This window comes from Melopsittacus undulatus, chromosome 10, assembly GCF_012275295.1.
Source record: "Melopsittacus undulatus isolate bMelUnd1 chromosome 10, bMelUnd1.mat.Z, whole genome shotgun sequence".
Lineage (NCBI taxonomy): Eukaryota > Metazoa > Chordata > Aves > Psittaciformes > Psittaculidae > Melopsittacus > Melopsittacus undulatus.
In genome coordinates, this window is record NC_047536.1 from 34385392 (window position 1) to 34402277 (window position 16886).

General features: G+C 57.0%; 1 protein-coding gene across 1 annotated transcript; it reads right to left on the minus strand.

Moving 5' to 3' along the window:
- Positions 1-1841: 1841 nt before the first annotated feature.
- DUSP15 (dual specificity phosphatase 15) lies at positions 1842-8660 on the minus strand. The gene is made up of 7 exons (XM_034066864.1): positions 8266-8660; positions 6674-6707; positions 4911-4993; positions 4033-4082; positions 3459-3533; positions 2879-3050; positions 1842-2720 (listed from the first exon to the last, which is right to left on the minus strand). Exons 1-7 carry the CDS (start codon positions 8284-8286, stop codon positions 2508-2510), a joined length of 648 nt encoding a protein of 215 aa, XP_033922755.1. The 5' UTR covers positions 8287-8660; the 3' UTR covers positions 1842-2507.
- Between the last annotated feature and the right edge of the window lie 8226 nt (positions 8661-16886).

Sequence of the window (16886 nt, forward strand, 5' to 3'; positions counted from 1 at the left end):
GCTCTCCTCTTGCACCCCCTTGGGTTTCCTTTCCAGCTCTGAGTCAGAGAAAGGCGCCTCTCGCAGGGAGCAGGATGAGTGGTGGCACACTCAGGGCTGGGGAGCTCTGAAATGAATCAGCAGCAGCACAGCACTGAGCCCTGGGCTTTCCCAAAGGACACGGGGATGTGGCCACATGGCACCGATGGCACATGGGGCACCCAGGGGTGTTCATTGTCCTTACTGAGCCTGCCTGTGGCCCCTTCACTGATGGAGACTTCGCATCTCTCCTTGGGAAGCAGGGTGATGGCAGGGGCTCAGCACAGCCTCTCCCAGCAGCTTGCACAGGTTACACGCAAGGCCAGGGGACAATGGCAGCCGGTCCCAGCCTGAAGGATAAGCCTCTATCTGCAGGGATTCCATCTCGTATGATCCACAGGACCTGTGGGATCTGATTACTCTGGGATCAGTGAGGATGCTCTGGGGTACTCGGAGCTCCATTTGTGCTTTGTGCAGGGAAGGTGAAGCTGCTTAACCCTTAAACTTTGTATGCCAAAATGAGCTTCTGAAGGAGTCAAACATTAACTCAGTGCTCACCTGCCCTCGCTTGGGCCTTTCCAGTTGTGCAAACCAGATCTGCCAAACCAAACACGTTTGGCTGTGCTGCAGAGCTGGGCTGGAGGTGCTGTTGCTCTGGGTGGGTTCACAATGTGAACAGGGAAACCCTGTGCCACAGTGTGCCCTGCATGGGGCTGACAGGAGGGTGCAGCCGTGTACAAGGCACACATCCATCCCGGGTGCGTGGTCCTGGGGTGCTAAGGGGGGTGGGGGGCTGTTAAAGGGTGCTGGGGATGAGGGAGCTTGGAGGGGAGTGAGACCCCACAATGGAGGGTGCAGGTAACTCCATGGGCTCTGTGCCTGTCCAGCAAGGTGGGAATCAGGCTCCCGGCCTCACACAGGAACCTCGGGGCTCCCCGAAGCTGCTGCTGCACCTCCTCAGTTACCCTCCCAGGAACAAAACTGAGCTTTAGGGTGCCAAAAGGTGGAGCCTGGTGTGGCACAGCCGGTGGGAATAACACCATAACCACCACAGCCCCTCCTGCCCTGCACTCTGTGCATCCCCTGCAGCTCCCACAGCATGGGGGGCCCTGCACTGCCCCACGGGCACCAAGGGACCCTCGGGGTGCCTGGCTGGGTGCTCACCTGCAGCCACCATGCAGGGTTGAAGCAGTGATGATTAGTTACTGATGGGCACACTCGGCCCCATGCTGGTGTCTGTGGGGAGGGGCAGTCCCTGCTCTCCAGGAAGCTCTTTCACTCTGGCATCCCATCACACACAGCTGGCATTTGTCCTTGTCCCTGTCTCGCCTCAGGGTCACATTCCCTGTGGGAGAGCATTGACAGGGACCCCAGAACCACCTCTGGCTCCCTGCAGAGGTGCTGATGACCCAGCTGGGCATCCCCAGCATCTTCCCCACCTGGGGCTGGGCCGCAGGGAAAGGTTTAAATAGGGCAGGTCAGGGGAGGAGCTGGTGCTTGGGATGCTCGACTGGTGCCAGGCTCTCAGCAGGCTCCTGGACCCAGTGTGTGAAGAGGCTGCAGTGACACAGGCTCCATGTGAGTGCCCTCCTTGAGCAGAACCTGTCCCCATATAGAGCCCTGCTGTGGCACCTGGGTTTCTGACCCCCCCCCAACCCCCTTGTAATGTGCCTGCAAGGCAGCAGAGTGATCCCCAGCCCACTCTGTCCAGCTCAGTGCTGCCTGCTTCAGCAGCCTCCAGACCTGTATGCTGGGACCTTCCTCCTCAGCATCCCCATTCTGACCTGGCTGTCGAAGGGGAGTACAAGTGTGTCCCAGGCAGATCATGGAGAAAAGGTGTTTATTACTGGGGGGACATAGAAAGTCTTTAAGCAAAATGGCTTAAGGCTCTGCTTTAGTGAGGTCTGGCCAGGTTAAATGCTTAGTTCCCACCTTTTGTACAGATTGTGCCCTGGGATGGGTGGGAATGGGGTGCAATGGGCTCCTAAAGCTACAGTGCTCGCTCAGGGCTTGTGCTTGGCCGGGCTGGAGCTGGCCCCTTGCTGTGGTGGCATTACCTGCTAATGCACCCACGTGCCCATCACCTCGGCTCTGGGAGCTTGTGCTGCTGGTGGGGAAACCCACACCCTGTGGGCCCGAGGGCCGTGCAGTGGGTACCCAGGTGCTAAAGCTGCTGCTGGCATCACTTGGGTGCTGGCCCCGCGGCACAGGGGACCCCCTTGGTGGCTCTGTGGGGACAGAGACCGGTGCCTCTCACCAAGTGTCCTCAGAGTGCTGGATGTGAAGAGGCTGAGCCCACCGAGCGCTGCGGAGCCCAGCAGTGCATGTGAATCCCTGCCTGGGAGCCAGGGCAGGGGATGGCACATTCACACCCCAGAAGAGAAGAAGGAGCTGGGCTCGGTGTGGGTCACTGCAGAGCCCCCTGTGCGGCGGCTCCTTCGTCTCTCCCAGGCTATCGGGTGATCCTCGCTCCTCTCCCGTGGCTGGGGTCACTTCAGACAAGCCGGGATGCAGGAGAACGTCCTCTTCACCCGCAGCAGGAAGGGAGTTGTGCTCCTGATGTCTCTGCCTCTTGGGACCCGTCCTTGCAGTGCTGCCTCTGTCCTGGAGGGTCCCCCTCTCCCTGCTGGCAGCAAAGCTCTTATTTCCTCCTCATCATTGAACGGGGATGCCCCATACCTCTGCTTCAGGTGCCTGCGGACCTGCGGAAGGAGGAAGAAGCAAACTAAGGTGCCTGTTCCCAAGGGCAGGTCCCAGCCTGCCCACAAGGGGAGCGGGGAAGCAGCCTGGTCCTGTGGGGACCCATCCTTGCCCTGGGCCCCCTCTGAGGAGCAGAGCAGGGGGCAGAGGCCAGTCCCACCTTACGGGCTGCACCGCCGCCGAACTCAGCCAGCTGCTGCCTGAAGCCGGGGTTGGGGTTGGCCACGGGCCGGATGGTCCTGATGGCCTCCAGCACCTCCTGGCAGCTCAGCTCCGTCACGGCCATCACATAGGCGACCACCACGGTGGTGCTGCGGGAGATGCCAGCCAGGCTGGCGAGGGCAAGGGCTGCTGTCAGCAGTGCACCCTGACCCCATGCATGCCCCTTCCCTCACCCTCGGCTATTTCAGTGCCTCTTCTCCAGGAGCTTGGGAGAACCGAGCCCTGCCAGGGTCATCTCCATCAGTGCCTATAAATACCAGGGCAGTGAGAGCAGCGGCTGCAGCCTGGCTGCCTGCCCCAAACCCTGCCCTGCTGCTTGCCCAGTGCTAGAGCAGGAGCTGCCCCATCCCCAGGGCTGCCCCATCCCACTGGGTCTGAGTCACAAGCCACAGCCCAGGGTGGATCCATGGGCACGGGGCCCTCTGGCATGGGCTGGCTTTGCTCAGGGGGTTGGGGGCTGGATCTTCCCTGTTGTGCTGGGGGGGGCACAGCATCAGGCATGGGAAAGGAAACGTTACCAATGGACAAGGCAGTTCCCTCCGTGCAGGCGACACTGGTGGATGAAGCTGATGCATTCCTTGAAGTGCCTCTTGCTGGCAGGAGAAAGAAACCAGAAGGAATAAGGACTTCAGGGGTGGAAGGGGTTTTAGGCTGGAGGCTGAGCAGCCCTGAGTGTCTGGGGATGAAGCACTAACATAAACTGCCCATTGCTTTACAGGCACTGCCAGCAGCTGCTGAGACCTGAGCAGCTCGGTGCTGTTGTTTCCCAAGGGAAGGTGCAGGGGCCATACTGGGAATGGGGATGCTGTGCTGGGGATGTGTGGGGCTGCCCTGGGACTCGTGCTGGGGCAGCAGGAGTTTGGCTGCTCACACCTGCAGCCCTGCCAGCACCCTTGGCTGGCTCCACAGCCTCTACCCACTCCAGGCACCTCCTGCTTGGGCCAGGACCTGCTCCCCAGCAGTCACCGAGCTGGGACTGGGATGTGCTCATGGTGCTGAGCTGGTCCCCAGCACCAGGACATCAGCCTGTGGGTCACTGTGCTTGGGGAGCTGGAGGCAGAGCCTCAGCCCTGGCATCCCCAGGGTACTCACATGTTGGCCTCGGGGGTGTCAGGCAGGGGGATGCGGAGGTAGGTGATGTCCTGGAAGACATAAATGGGAGAGGAGGAAGGTGGGTGCTGTGGCTGGGGTGCCGTGGGTGCTGTGGCTGGGGTGTCGTGGGTGCTGTGGCTGGGGTGTCGTGGGTGCTGTGGCTGGGGTGTCGTGGGTGCTGTGGCTGGGGTGTCGTGGGTGCTGTGGCTGGGGTGTCGTGGATGCTGTGGCTGGGGTGTCGTGGGTGCTGTGGCTGGGGTGTCGTGGGTGCTGTGGCTGGGGTGTCATGGGTGCTGTGGCTGGGGTGTCGTGGGTGCTGCGGCTGGGGTGTCATGGGTGCTGCGGCTGGGGTGTCATGGGTGCTGTGGCTGGGGTGTCATGGGTGCTGTGGCTGGGGTGTCGTGGGTGCTGTGGCTGGGGTGTCGTGGGTGCTGTGGCTGGGGTGTCGTGGGTGCTGTGGCTGGGGTGTCGTGGGTGCTGTGGCTGGGGTGCCGTGGGTGCTGTGGCTGGGGTGTCATGGGTGCTGTGGCTGGGGTGTCGTGGGTGCTGTGGCTGGGGTGTCATGGGTGCTTGCAGCCAGCCTGTGGAGCTTTGTTCCCCCAACACAGCAGCTCTTGGCAGGGGAGGGCAGCAGGGGACAGGCAGCTCATGGGAGCGGGTGGGAAACAAGATGAAGCTGGAGGTTGGTTCCCATTAGCGTTCAAGGCCGGGTTAAATCACACAAGGGCCAGTTTCCCACATGGGCTGGCTGCCCAGCTCCTCTGGGATCACTGACCGGGGAGAGGTGCTCGTGCTGTGGGATGCTTGGGGGGAGGAAGATGCTGCAGCATGGAAGGAGCTGTGGGGATCACAGGGCACCTTTGGGTACAGGACCCTACCTGCAGCAAGGGCTGGGGAGATTCATGGATGGAAACGATGTGTGTGATCTTGTTCCGGGTTAGCTGCTCGAGGTCTTTGGCATCTGAAGGATAAAACGAGATATTAGCATGTGCTCATTTCTTACCCTTCTCTTCCCACAAGCACATCTGCCATGCTTCTGCAGACAGACAGCACACAGAGCCTCGCTCCAGCATCACACCCGCCTTGTGCAGCAGTGAGACATGGGCAAACACTCACATGCACCCTGGGAATCTGGAACCCAGCCCCTGGGACACCAAACCAGATCCTCCTCCCTGTGAGGCACAGGACCCTCTGCTCTGCTGCGGTGAGGATGCACTCCTGAATGGAAAACTCCCTCTGTGAGCCAGCAGCTCCTGCCTGTGCTTGTCCCAGCATGGGGAGGAGATGCTCTGCCTGCACCTCCCCTGTGCAAACATGCATGTGGCAATGGGACTCGCTGCACTCAGGGGTTGCTTTGTCACCTGTGGGAGAGGGGCTGCAGGGATTTGTCTCACCCATGAGCTCAGCTCCCTCTGCCTGAGGGGCTGCAGAGCAGAGCTGAGCAGTGACCTGCAGCACTCGGTGTCCTCTCTGCTGCTGCATGCACACAAACTGGGCCTCCTCATCTATCTGGGGCAATGACCTGCTTTTTGCTAAGGCTCCACATCCCAGTCTGGGGTCCTGGTCACTGGCCCGCACAGCAGTGGTGGGACTGGGAGGGGAACATGCTCCTCTTGCTGGCTGGGCAGCTTTGGAGCTGTGTCCCTTTCCTGCCATGACCAGCCTGAGAGGAGGAGCAGTGTTTCCCATCCCATTGCTTTGGGTCTGTAAACGTTCACGTGGTGTAAAACTTGGCTCCGGAACCCAGCCCGTGATGTGCCAACAGCGTGATGTGAATTTCAATAGCAGTGAGTCTCAAGAGGGGTGTTCTGCGGGTGCGCCAGGCTGGCTGCACGTGGGGATGGAGCTGGGGACCAATGTGGGGCCTTGCACGGTGCCCATCACCTTCCCACAGCCTCAGGTAGGCAGTGACAGCGATTGGTGACACCAGCATCCAGACTTACAGCAGCTGGAACAGCTTTTGGCTGGAGACAATGCCTCTGAGCAGTCAGAGCTTCATGTAGGAGGCCTGGAATCTCTGTCCTCACTGCATAGCTTGGCAGAGCGATGCTCAGGTGGCATCAGGCCGAGAGCCCACTCGCAGGATCCCCCATGGTGAACCTGGTCCCCTCTGCTCCCAGCAAGCCACAGCTCCCCCTGCCCATTGCAGTGTGCTCCATGGGGAGCACAGGGTGCCCTGGCTAGAGCTGTTGCTCTGGCTCCAATGACATCGTCTTGGCAATTCCCACCAGTGGTTTTAAACTTTCTCACACTTCCAGCAGGAATCCAGCTGCCAAAAGAGCCATTAGGGAGGCAGGAGCACTAATAAATGCTGGTTTGTCGTGGCAGATGCCAGGATGTGGCCATAAATCCCCCCTGGAGAATGAAAACTCCTTAAAATAGAGGTTGGTGTGAGAAGGGTGGGCAGCCCCTCCTGCATCTACAGCTGTGAAACTGGGGTGCATCACCCCCAACCAAAGCGGAGGTGGAGGGTTTCTGCCTGCTGTTTCCCCCCATGCCTCCACTCCCACTGCTGCCAGCACAGGGCAGAGCACATGGAGGTGCTGGCAGGGCGTCGGGCAGCGTTTGCAGGCAGGGAGGCAGCCGCTCGAGCCCAGCTCCCCACTGGAGGATGTCTCTGTGGCCGCAGGGCTCTGCTTACCGATGAAGTTCCCAAGGTAGAGGCCGGGCAGGATCTGTGGGACACAAGGGGAAGGGCAGGGTGAGCAGTGACCTTGTGCCATGGTACCCACAGCGCCAGGACCCCTGTGGGGAGCAGCGACCTTGGCTGAATGGCCAAAGTTCTGCCATTAATGGCCCATCATCACGTCCATCACAGCAGGAGCAGCGCCAGTGTCCCTGATCCTGTGTGCCCCAGGGGCTCCTGCTGCTCTGGGATCCAGCACACGGGGCTGGATGCAGCCCTGGCACCCTCATGGGTGCTGCAAGCCAGCTGTGGCTTTTATTGCTCTTCTTCCTTGTTATCAAAGCTGCTTTATCTCAGCTCAGCAAGCAGCACACACCTCGTGCAGCCCTGGACTCTACCCATGACTTGTGGGAGCCCTGCTGCCAGAGGGACAGGGAGCAACAGGCATAGGGAAGCCAGCAGGGATGCAGCAGTTCCCTGTGCCAGCCCCAGGCTCTGCTCCCCTCGCTCTGTGCTGCAGGGAGCCTGTTCCTGACAGCCCAGGAATAGCTCGCTCTGGACATCCTGTCTTCATCTTATTTTCCTTGGGAAATTCCACTCCTCGTGATGAAAAGATAATTACATGACGATGCCTCTGTTAATAGCACTGCAGATGCACGAGGAGGACACCTTCCCCTGAGCTATTTTATACTTCCCTATCTCCCAGCCTGGAGTGAGGCTCCTGGGCTGCTCACCCCGTGTCCAGCTGGGTCCCCTCCAGCTTCTCCCTCCGGTGATGTTTGGTGCCCAGGACCTGGACAAGCAGAGCTGATTCCCACCAGCACAGCTGGGCTCCCACTTATCCCACTGCCCACGTCTGAAAACGTTCTCGTGCCTGCACAGCCTGAAGAGGGTTTTCTTTATGATTCATAACATTTTAGCTCAGTTTTCTATCAGCAGAGAACCTTTATCTTGCAGCTGCGGCACTGAGAGGAGCGGGTGGGAGAGCGCCAGCCGGCAAGGGCAGCTCCCAAGGGCAGGACACCGAGCCATGCATAAGGACACGTTCCTGTCCCCAGCGCCCTTCTGACCCGCTCCTTACTGGAGGATAATGGGGCAGAACAGTCTGCAGCACTGGGCACTTCCCCAGATACTGAATGGCTGGGGCCGGGGGGGTAGGAGGGGTGTTTAAAGCTTAGAACCCGGAGATTATTGCAGGGAGAATTCTCCGTTCAGCTGTGACAATGTCAAACAACCGTAACAGGGTCCCCGTCCCCTCTGCCCCATGGTGCTGAGCCCCACGCACAGCCCGGCCCCGCTGAGCAGGGAGTGCGAGACTGCCGGGTTTGGGGTCACACAGGGCTCCCGGTGGGTGCTCGGGAGCCGGTGCCTTGGCTTTATAGGATCCCCCCTCCCTCGAGGGGCTGTCACCCCTGCCCTCCACAAGCCCTGGGGTCTGTCGGAACGAGCCCCCACTACCGGCAGCGTCCCCGCCTGCCTCTCCTCCGGTTTAGCTCTGCCGGCAGCAAACAGCCCGCATGGGATGCGGTACCGGCAGCGGAAACGTGTCCCACCGCCGCCACCGGGACAGGCACCCCCGACACGGCCGCCCCAGCGCTCCCCGTTACCTGGCTCATGCCGTTCCCCATGGCCGGCAGCGGGCGCCGAGGGGCGAACGGGACGCGGGTGCCCTTGTCCCCAATGCTGCCGTCCTCCCCGGCCCCAGGCGCGGCTGCCGGCCCCGCTCCGGATGCTCCCCGCTCGGGTTTCCGTCATGAAGCGCTCGGCTCCCGTGGCGAGGCCGAGCGGGCGGCGGCGGTGCCGGAGCAGAGCGGACCTTGGCCGGTGTCCTCCGCCGCTCCTGCCAAGGCCCTTCCCTGGGTGCTCCGGTGCGGCTGTGGCCGGGAGCAGACAAAGGAGGAGAGGCTCCCCCTCTGCGCCGTGGCGTGGGAGCACGGGGCCCGCGCTGCCTGCTGCCTGCCGCGGCCGCACAAGGCTGCAGTGTTGGGAGAAGAACAAAACCTTTGTCCCGCTCCATCAAGGAAGGTCTGTGTGACAGCCCCGCTCCTGCGCCGTGCCCATCCTGCCTGTGCCCATCCTGCTGTGCCCACCCTGCCTGTGCCCATCCTGCCTGTGCCCACCCTGCCTGTGCCCATCCTGCCTGTGCCCATCCTGCCTGTGCCCACCCTGCCCTCCATGCCCACCCTGCCCTTCATGCCCACCCTGTGCAGTGCCCACCCTGCCATCCATGCCCATCCTGCCTGTGCCCACCCTGCCCTCCATGCCCACCCTGTGCGAGCCCCCTGCCCCGCACAGCTCAGGGCAGGCAGCGGTGCCCACCCGCAGGCAGATGCTGCCGGGTCCCACCGCAGGATGGGAGGGTCCTGCAGGAGTCTCTGGGGCTCAGGGAACGCGGATCCCGTTCCCTGCCTGGCAGCGGGACCGCAGCAGAGCAGAGCGGGGCTCTTGGGACCCCCGACCTCGGCCGGGGGGGGCTCCCCGCTGCCTGCACCCCCTCCTTGCCCCCTGCCCTACCCCTGCGCTCTGCGGGTGCAGGGGGGGTACAGGAGGGGGGGTATCCGGGGACACGGGGGGTGCGGGGGGGGGTTGGAGCTCACGGGGGGTAGCCGGGACGAGCCCCGGGGGGTCCCACCGAGGGCCCCAGCCCCCGGTTTCCGGGCCCACGAGCGCCCCCTGCTGCACAGCGGCGCGGTTGCCATGGTGATGGTTGCGGCCTGGACGGGGCAGGCGCAGGCTCAGCCTTAAAGCCGGGCCTAGAGCCGGGCCCAAGCAACAGCAGGGCACGGCGGCACCGGTGTGCTCACGGCTCCTGTTCCCGTACGAACGGGGGCCGCGTGTCCAACCCCAGTGCAGGTGAGGGCGAGCACAGCTCCAGGCTGTGCGCTCAGCCCTGCCCAAGCCCAAGGGGTTTGTGTTGGGAGCAGGGTCCTGGAGCGGCTCCGCTCTGGGCAGCAGGGAAAGCTCCTGCTGCCCTATCCCCTCCAGAGCACGGCTCCACAGCAGGGACCTGCTCCTGCTGCCCGTCCCCTCCGGAGCACGGCTGCCACAGCACGGACCTGCTCCTGCCCTGAGCCTTGGCGTGCCTGGTGCTGGGGGTGGTTCATGGTGCTGGGCTGGGGGCTCAGCCTGCACTGGAGTCAGTGCAGGCAGCAATCGGTTCCTGGCTGCATGGAAGGCTGTGGAGCACCAGGGTTGTAAGGCTTGAGCTGTTTCACTGCCCATGGCCATGCAGGTGTAAGGAAGCTCAGAATGGAGCCCTTTGCTGTGCCCGGAGCAAGCTGTTCTCAGTGGTACCCATAGTTGTTATGTTTCTCCTCCAGGATATGCGGTGCAGTTGTTGCCCAGCAGCTCCTCAAGGGCAATTAAAGTGAGTCAGCCTGTGGGAGCCTGTTGTGCTGAACTGTGTATTCCTCTTTCCACCCAGCTGAGTCAGAGGAGCTGCTGAGTGAAGGATGGGAAGAGCTTTCGGAAGCAGTTAGAAAGAGAAGCAGGAAAGCCTGAGGCAACAAGATGTGCCTTTGTTCTGAAGGCTTTCAAAGTGCCTTCAGAGAGCTGTGTTTGTGGAAGGGTTTTGCAAGGAGCCTGGCATTACTTGGATGACGCAGCCGGTAAGTATGTGCTCTGCCAAGGAAAGTGAGATGAGATGAATGAGACCTTCATTCTGTGCAGGGAGAGGAAAGTATGCAGGAAATCCACAGGAAGAACTGGGCAGAGCGAGGTGAGTTTCCTCATCAACATGTACCACCAAAGCACATCGTGTGTAGGGGTTTATGCCATCAGTTGGAGCACAGCTCGGTTTGTTTGTAGAGCCCAATTGAACTCAATGGTGAAGGTGTAAGGTGCAGAGCTCTGGTGTGGAGGAGCAGTGCTCCTGGGGGCTCTCACTGTGGGGTTAGGGGCAAGCTCATGCCCTGAATTCCTTAGGTTTGGCTGCAGGTGTGCAGAAGGTGGGTGGGTTTTGCAGGGCAGCTGCCTCCTTGGCTTCTTGATGGGCAGCCCCTAAAGATGGAGCTGTGAAAACATCTGTTTGGCTTTAGGGCTATCCCACTCATTAGATGTCACCTGGGGTAAGTCCAGCTGATTGCTGAGTGGACTTAATCCTGACCATGTGAAGAGGTGCTGGGAGTCTCCATGAGCAGCCTGAAGTGCACTCTGGGCTGGCTTTAGTTGGCTTTAGCTTCTCTCTGCTCTGCAGGTGGAAACCTGAAGGGTGGCCTCATGCTCCAAGTCACATCCATCCCCTCAAACCTGGAGCTGAGAGCAGCAACTTCCACATCAGTGTCCTGGGGACCGAGGAAATACTGTGTTTCCTTTAGCAATTACAATACCTGATGCTGAGAAGCTCCTTGCTCCTGCCAGATGGCTGAAGCCATTTAACACCATGAGTATCATTCAATGGTGCAGCATTGAACATAGCCCATCTGTGAGACCTGGGAGAGAGCAGTCACTTCCCAGGTTGGGTGAGGATTCACCTCGGAGTCAGGCTCGTCGGTAAGGGCATGGCTGTGAGCAGTGAATGGGAGGTAATTATGCAGAGTAAGATGTGAATTACAGCCAGGAGGACAGCAGCTGGTGATTATCTAACTCTGCAAATAGGAATGTGCTAATTGGCAATGGAAAACCTTACATTAAGCTGATTTTATGCCCACAACCTCAATTAACACGGTAAATAACCAGAGCACAGTAAACAAGGGTATGTGAGAAGCTTGTGAGTACTGAGATTCTCCCAACTTAAAGGAGATGGTTTGTGGCTGACCTCAAAACTCACAGAGGAGTAAAAATAAACTGTGTTCCTGCTCCTGTGGGTCTGGGCTCCTGAGCAGTCCCTGTTGGGATGTGTCTGCTTGCTGCTCCCACACGTGGATGAGGGGCAGCTCAGGCCATGCAGAGCCACATCCTGGGGCTGCAGGGGTTTGGGCTCCTTTGAGAGGTGCCCTGGGGATGGAGCCTGTAGTACCTCATGTAGCCGGAGCTGTCTGCAGGGCTTTCTGCTCACTTACTGTAGTTTTCTGGCACCTTTCTTGACTTCTTTGGTTCATTAAGTTCTGTAACATACACAAATTTAAAATGTGACTTAACAAAATTCCAACAACATATGTTGTGTTGCTTATAGCTCCGCAAGCATGTGACAGAGTTTATCTGGTGCTTCCCCACAGCCTGCCTGCTCTGCTCCTTCCTCCAGGAATCCTCCTAACACACATCTGAGCTTCGTGCACCGGGGATCCCCCTGCCTCCATAACATTGAATAACTGTTCTTGTGTACAAACACAGGGTGATGAATTGGGTTGTGCATGGAAGCCCTGGGGAAGTGCTAATGTTAAAGCTTGTAACTCTGCTCTTCCATCTGTAGGTTGGCAGGTCAGAAGGTGAAGGAGTTTTCCTGTTCTTAAACCTGAAGGGTGTCATTGACTGAAGGTGAGAAGGACTCTGTGGGGAATATCCAACAGGCATCTTGTTCTTTTGCTCTTATTTCCTCCTTTCCCCCTGTTCTGTGCCTGTCTTGTGCAGTTCCCCAGGGCAACACCAAAGTGTGTTAATGGTGGATTTCCCCAAATGGGCAGACACTTTATATGGGATCTGACTTCTTACACTCATATATAAACCTCTGATCTTGGGTACAGTGAACACTAGGCAGCAGTATCAGCAGCTGGGGTATATTAGACATTTCTCTGCTTTGTAGGCTGGAATCTTGACTTGAGAGTCTATGTTCCAGTGATGTCTGTAAGTGCAAACCACTGTTCCTGTGCCAGAAATGGATTTCCTTGCCTTCACACTCAGCTGCTCCTTTCCTCTTCTCCCAGTACATCCCACTGAAGGCCTGGTGATTCAGAGGTGGATTCAGTCACTTTTCTCACACAGGGTTTACTCTGAAGAGCAGAAATGGTGGCTGTATCCCACCTGGCTGTGTGGAGAGGGGTAAGAAAAGGACCTCATCACTCCCAGCTCCTGCACACACTTTCAGGACTTGGCTGTCACTGTCACCTTTTGTTCTCTCCAGTCTTTTTTCATTGGAAAACTGGTGTCACAAGCGTACTGGAAATGTCAGTTTGACAGATCAGTTAGGACCAAAGCTGAAATATCACTCCTTTTATTGCCAGTGGTTGAGTTTTGGCAGCCTTTCTTCCTCCTCAGCCTCACAGACTGTGAGAACAGTGATTCATGGAAGAGAGTGATTTGATTTCCTGCATGTCCCCCTTGCTGCTGGCCTGAGTTTGATAGCTTTCATTTGATTCACACGTCTTCCCAAAAGGAATCCCACCTCGAATTGATGCCTTAGGAGACAGGAAAATCCATCACTTCTGCCTGTGAAAGTTCAGCAGAGTTCATGCTTGCTCTGAGTGATTAAAAGCCATTGGGAGTGGGGAACAGGAGGCTGCCTTAGGTGAAGGGGTGCTGAGGTTTGGAGGCACAGTGACATGAAGAGCTTCATGCCAGCCATGAGGTATTGTACTAGCTCAGAGCAGTCACTCTTCCATTTTCTACATACCCCATCCTTGATTGCCTCTGGTTTTTATTATTCCCTGCAGTTTTTAGGGAGATACCATCATGTGGTGCTTGATTTAAGCTGGGGTGGCTGAAGCCTGTGATTAGACAGGGAAGATAATTAACTGGCACTGGGGCAGAAGGACTATTTAGAGTGAGAATTAGGTATTTGCTTGTTCAGTGTCTGTCTTTGATCCTTATCTTTCCTTGATTCAGATTCCATCTCTCAAATCATAGACTCCCAGGGTGGTTTGGGTTGAAGGGACCTTCAAGCTCCTCCAGCTCCAACCCCTTCCACTGGAGCAGCTGCTCCAAGCCCTGTGTCCAACCTGGCCTTGAGCACTGCCAGGGATGAGATGTGGCAGGACAGAAGCCTGCACCCAGTTGTGCTCCTGGGGAGTGGGGTCCATGCTGCCTGCTGGGGCTCTGCTGTGAACATGAATGAGCTGAACTCCTCCTGGCAGCCACTTAACTGCTGCCTCTCTCCTGATGGCTGTGAATGTGATTTCATTGATAGCAGCTTTAGGGAAGAGTCTCAACGTTTGCTCTGCAGCTCTCTGTGCATCTATAAGGTTGATCTTTTTCACTTTCAACCTAACAACTTTCTGGTTAGTGCTCTTCTAAGGTGCATCTCAGCTTAGCCCTTCACTTCCAAGTGCTCAGCAGTACAGCAGGGCTGAGTGCTGCACACAACTGTCACTGTTGAGCCTCAGGAGGTGGCAGCTGAGGGGAGGAGAGGGAAGAAGAAAAACAATTAAATGGGATGTCAGATTCCTCATGAGTCTGAGATGGGGTCAATGGTAATGGAGGATGGTGTTGAGCTTCCTGTTTTATGGGCTGCTCACTTCCATAAATCTCCTGTCTGTGGGGAAAGGAGGGTCTTTGCAGTACCCTGATAGAAGATATGTTGATTGCTGCTGGGAGAAGTCTGATGGGGACCTGGGGACCCTTTTTCTCCTATAGCTGTTCAGTAGTCAGGCCTGAAGGGTTTAACTGCACTGGGGGCTGGTGCCTTCTGGTCTCTGCCTTTGTACCAAGACTTCTTGCTGGGCTGTGGAACTGCAGAGTGGTGAGTGGAAAATAATCACCAGGGCTAAACGTGTGGTCATCTGTTGGGAATGGCTTTTTATAATGCAGGCAGCATTTAGGTGCCTCAGGGCTGGAAGGGAAAATACATATCATTAAAGAGTTCAGCTGGAATCCTCAGAATCATCTGTTACACACACAGCCCAAGTGTTGCAACAGCAGCATCCCGAGAGCACAACTGCTCTGTCATTGCAGGAGCTGCGAGCAACAGGAACAGCAAATGGTATTCCAGAAATGACAAGCAAATGGGAGGATTATCCTTTCAGCTTTAATTCTGGGAGTGCAAAGCAGTTCTGCAGGTGGGGAAGTTTCCCTGGGATGTGATTGATGTTGACAGTGCTCTCCTGTGAAATGTCTTCCCTGATTTGCCTCTTTTTACCTCTCCCCTCTAACAGGCTGTGGCAGCAGGTACCTGTTACAGCCCCGTGTCCTGGCAGCTTCACCCAGTATTTAATGTGGTGCCTCTGGGGACAGCTTCATTTCAAATGAGCAGACGAATGCAGCTCAGCTGTGGGTCTATAGCTCTAATGTGCACAGTCTGCTCTGTTCTCAGCCCCAGACCAGCTTGCCCCTCAGGCAGCCTGCACATAAAGAGCTGGAGGAACTTCAGTGGCTCAGCAGGCAGGATGCAGGTCCTGGATGTGGGCACAGTGCTGGGTAGTGCTGCTGGGCTCCCATAGGAGAGCGTTTGAACAGTGTTGTGCTGGGAAGCTGTTCCCAGGAGACATCCACATTCTACTGCTAAAAAAAGGGCTAGTGCTCCTGTGAATAGTCCTCAGCAGTTACTGCTCCAGCCAGACTTGGGGTTTCACTTGTCTGTCTGTCTGGAAGCTAGAGGGACTTTTTTTCTCTAGTGCCATCAAGAACAGGAATAGAAACTTTGCAATAAGCTCAGAATGTTCTTTGGCTCAGTGCATGGGAAAGAGATTTAGGGTTGGATTTCCTATTGCTTCACACTTACTCCTGCCTGCGAGCAGGGTGACAGCTCTGTGCACAGGCGTTCCTCTTACATGAACTGTTGACTGTTTCTCCCTAATTTACTGCTCTATCTCCTCAGCTTATTTCTGGAGGTAAATGCTTCACCTTCCCCCAGTGCCAGCAGCCAGGAAGACTTTGAACTCAGGGACATCTCAATGACACTTTCCATACTGTGGACAGGGAGAGCAGGCAGGCAGAGAGGTTTATTACCTTCTTAGGGGTTTTATTAAGGTGTTTGAAACGGGTGGCCTGGTTCCAACTCTGTCTTGGCAACTGATCATAATACTCTATAGTGATTAAATGATGACTTTCCAGGAGCAGAGCAAAGTAAGCATGCAGCCATTGCAGAGTGGGGAAGTGAAGCAGCATGGGGCTGCAAAGGGAGTGCAGTCCGTGTCAGAGCTGGGCTTTGCACAAGAGCTCTCTGTCAGAGGCCCTCCTGCATTGTGCCTCCCACACTTGCTGCTTCTGGAGCACTCTGTTCCAAGCAGCTTGTCTTGCAGCATCTTGTGATTGACTTCACAATGTGCTAACCCTGGATATTAATAGCAGGGAGATGTCTGCTGCTTTCAGCTGTTCAGCTTTGTCTCCGATTGCTGGGAGTTCACTCCTGTGTGCACAGGTAGTTGTCTTGCTCAGGTACTTCAGTACCTGTGCTTGATGTTGCAGGCTAATGGGTAAGTTAAAGCACATTGGAGGCTTTGACTTGATACAGTGGAGGGGGAGGCCTGGGTACTCTGAACATCACCACAGGTACACATTTAGTTGTGTGTCCATCCTGGGCCTGCAGGATGCCCTGCTCACATCCTGCACATCAGTAAGAGAAGAATAAGAGGGGGCTATAAACCCTTATGGGATTAAGAGACCCAAAGTCACACTTCCAAGAGGCTGATGTGTATTGTAACTCTAATTTGCGGTACACAGCTCAGTGTGCCTGTGATTGTTTCTAGGTGTAGTTTCTAACAACACAAGTGCAGCTTCACCTGAAAGTGGTTCCCTTGCCTCTGGAGGAAGGAAGAGTGAGGTGGTGGGTAACTCCTGTTAATGTTTCCATTGCAGGCTGCTACCATGAACAGCTGCACAGCAGCAAGTGTAGCACTGACCCTGAGCTTGGGCTGGGAGATGTCACCATGGATGAAGTTCACTCTCTCTTCCTCACATCGGGCAGCAGCAGTTCCCACTTCTCTCTGGACACTCAGAGCTCAGCACTAGGCTCTGGCCTTCTTCCTTCTGAAGCTACAAAAGGCTTGGATGAGGTATTTGGTAATAGCTGACCTGGGACCCAAGCCTTGCTGCCTTCCCGACTGTCCAGCCCCACTTGCAGAGCTCAGTTCTGTACCAGGTAAGAAAATAAAGGGGCTAACCACATTCAGCATGACAAACCAAAGCGTTTAGGGAAGGCAGGCACCTGATCCTCCCACTGCTACTACTATGGAAACATGTCAGAGCAGAGAACCTGTTGCCATGATACTGTAAAAATAACCTGGTGTCAGGCACTGCGGAGATGCCGAGTGGCTGCTCTGCATGGGCTGTGTGTGAGTGGCTCCAGCACAGGGACCTGGCTCTGACAGCTTCAGGTAAATGAGTCCATGGGATTTTTAATCTGTGTATATGAAACCTAAGGCAGTGGTGTGCAGCCAGTGGGCAGCCTCAGTGTGCAGATGTGTAGTTCGGGTGCGTG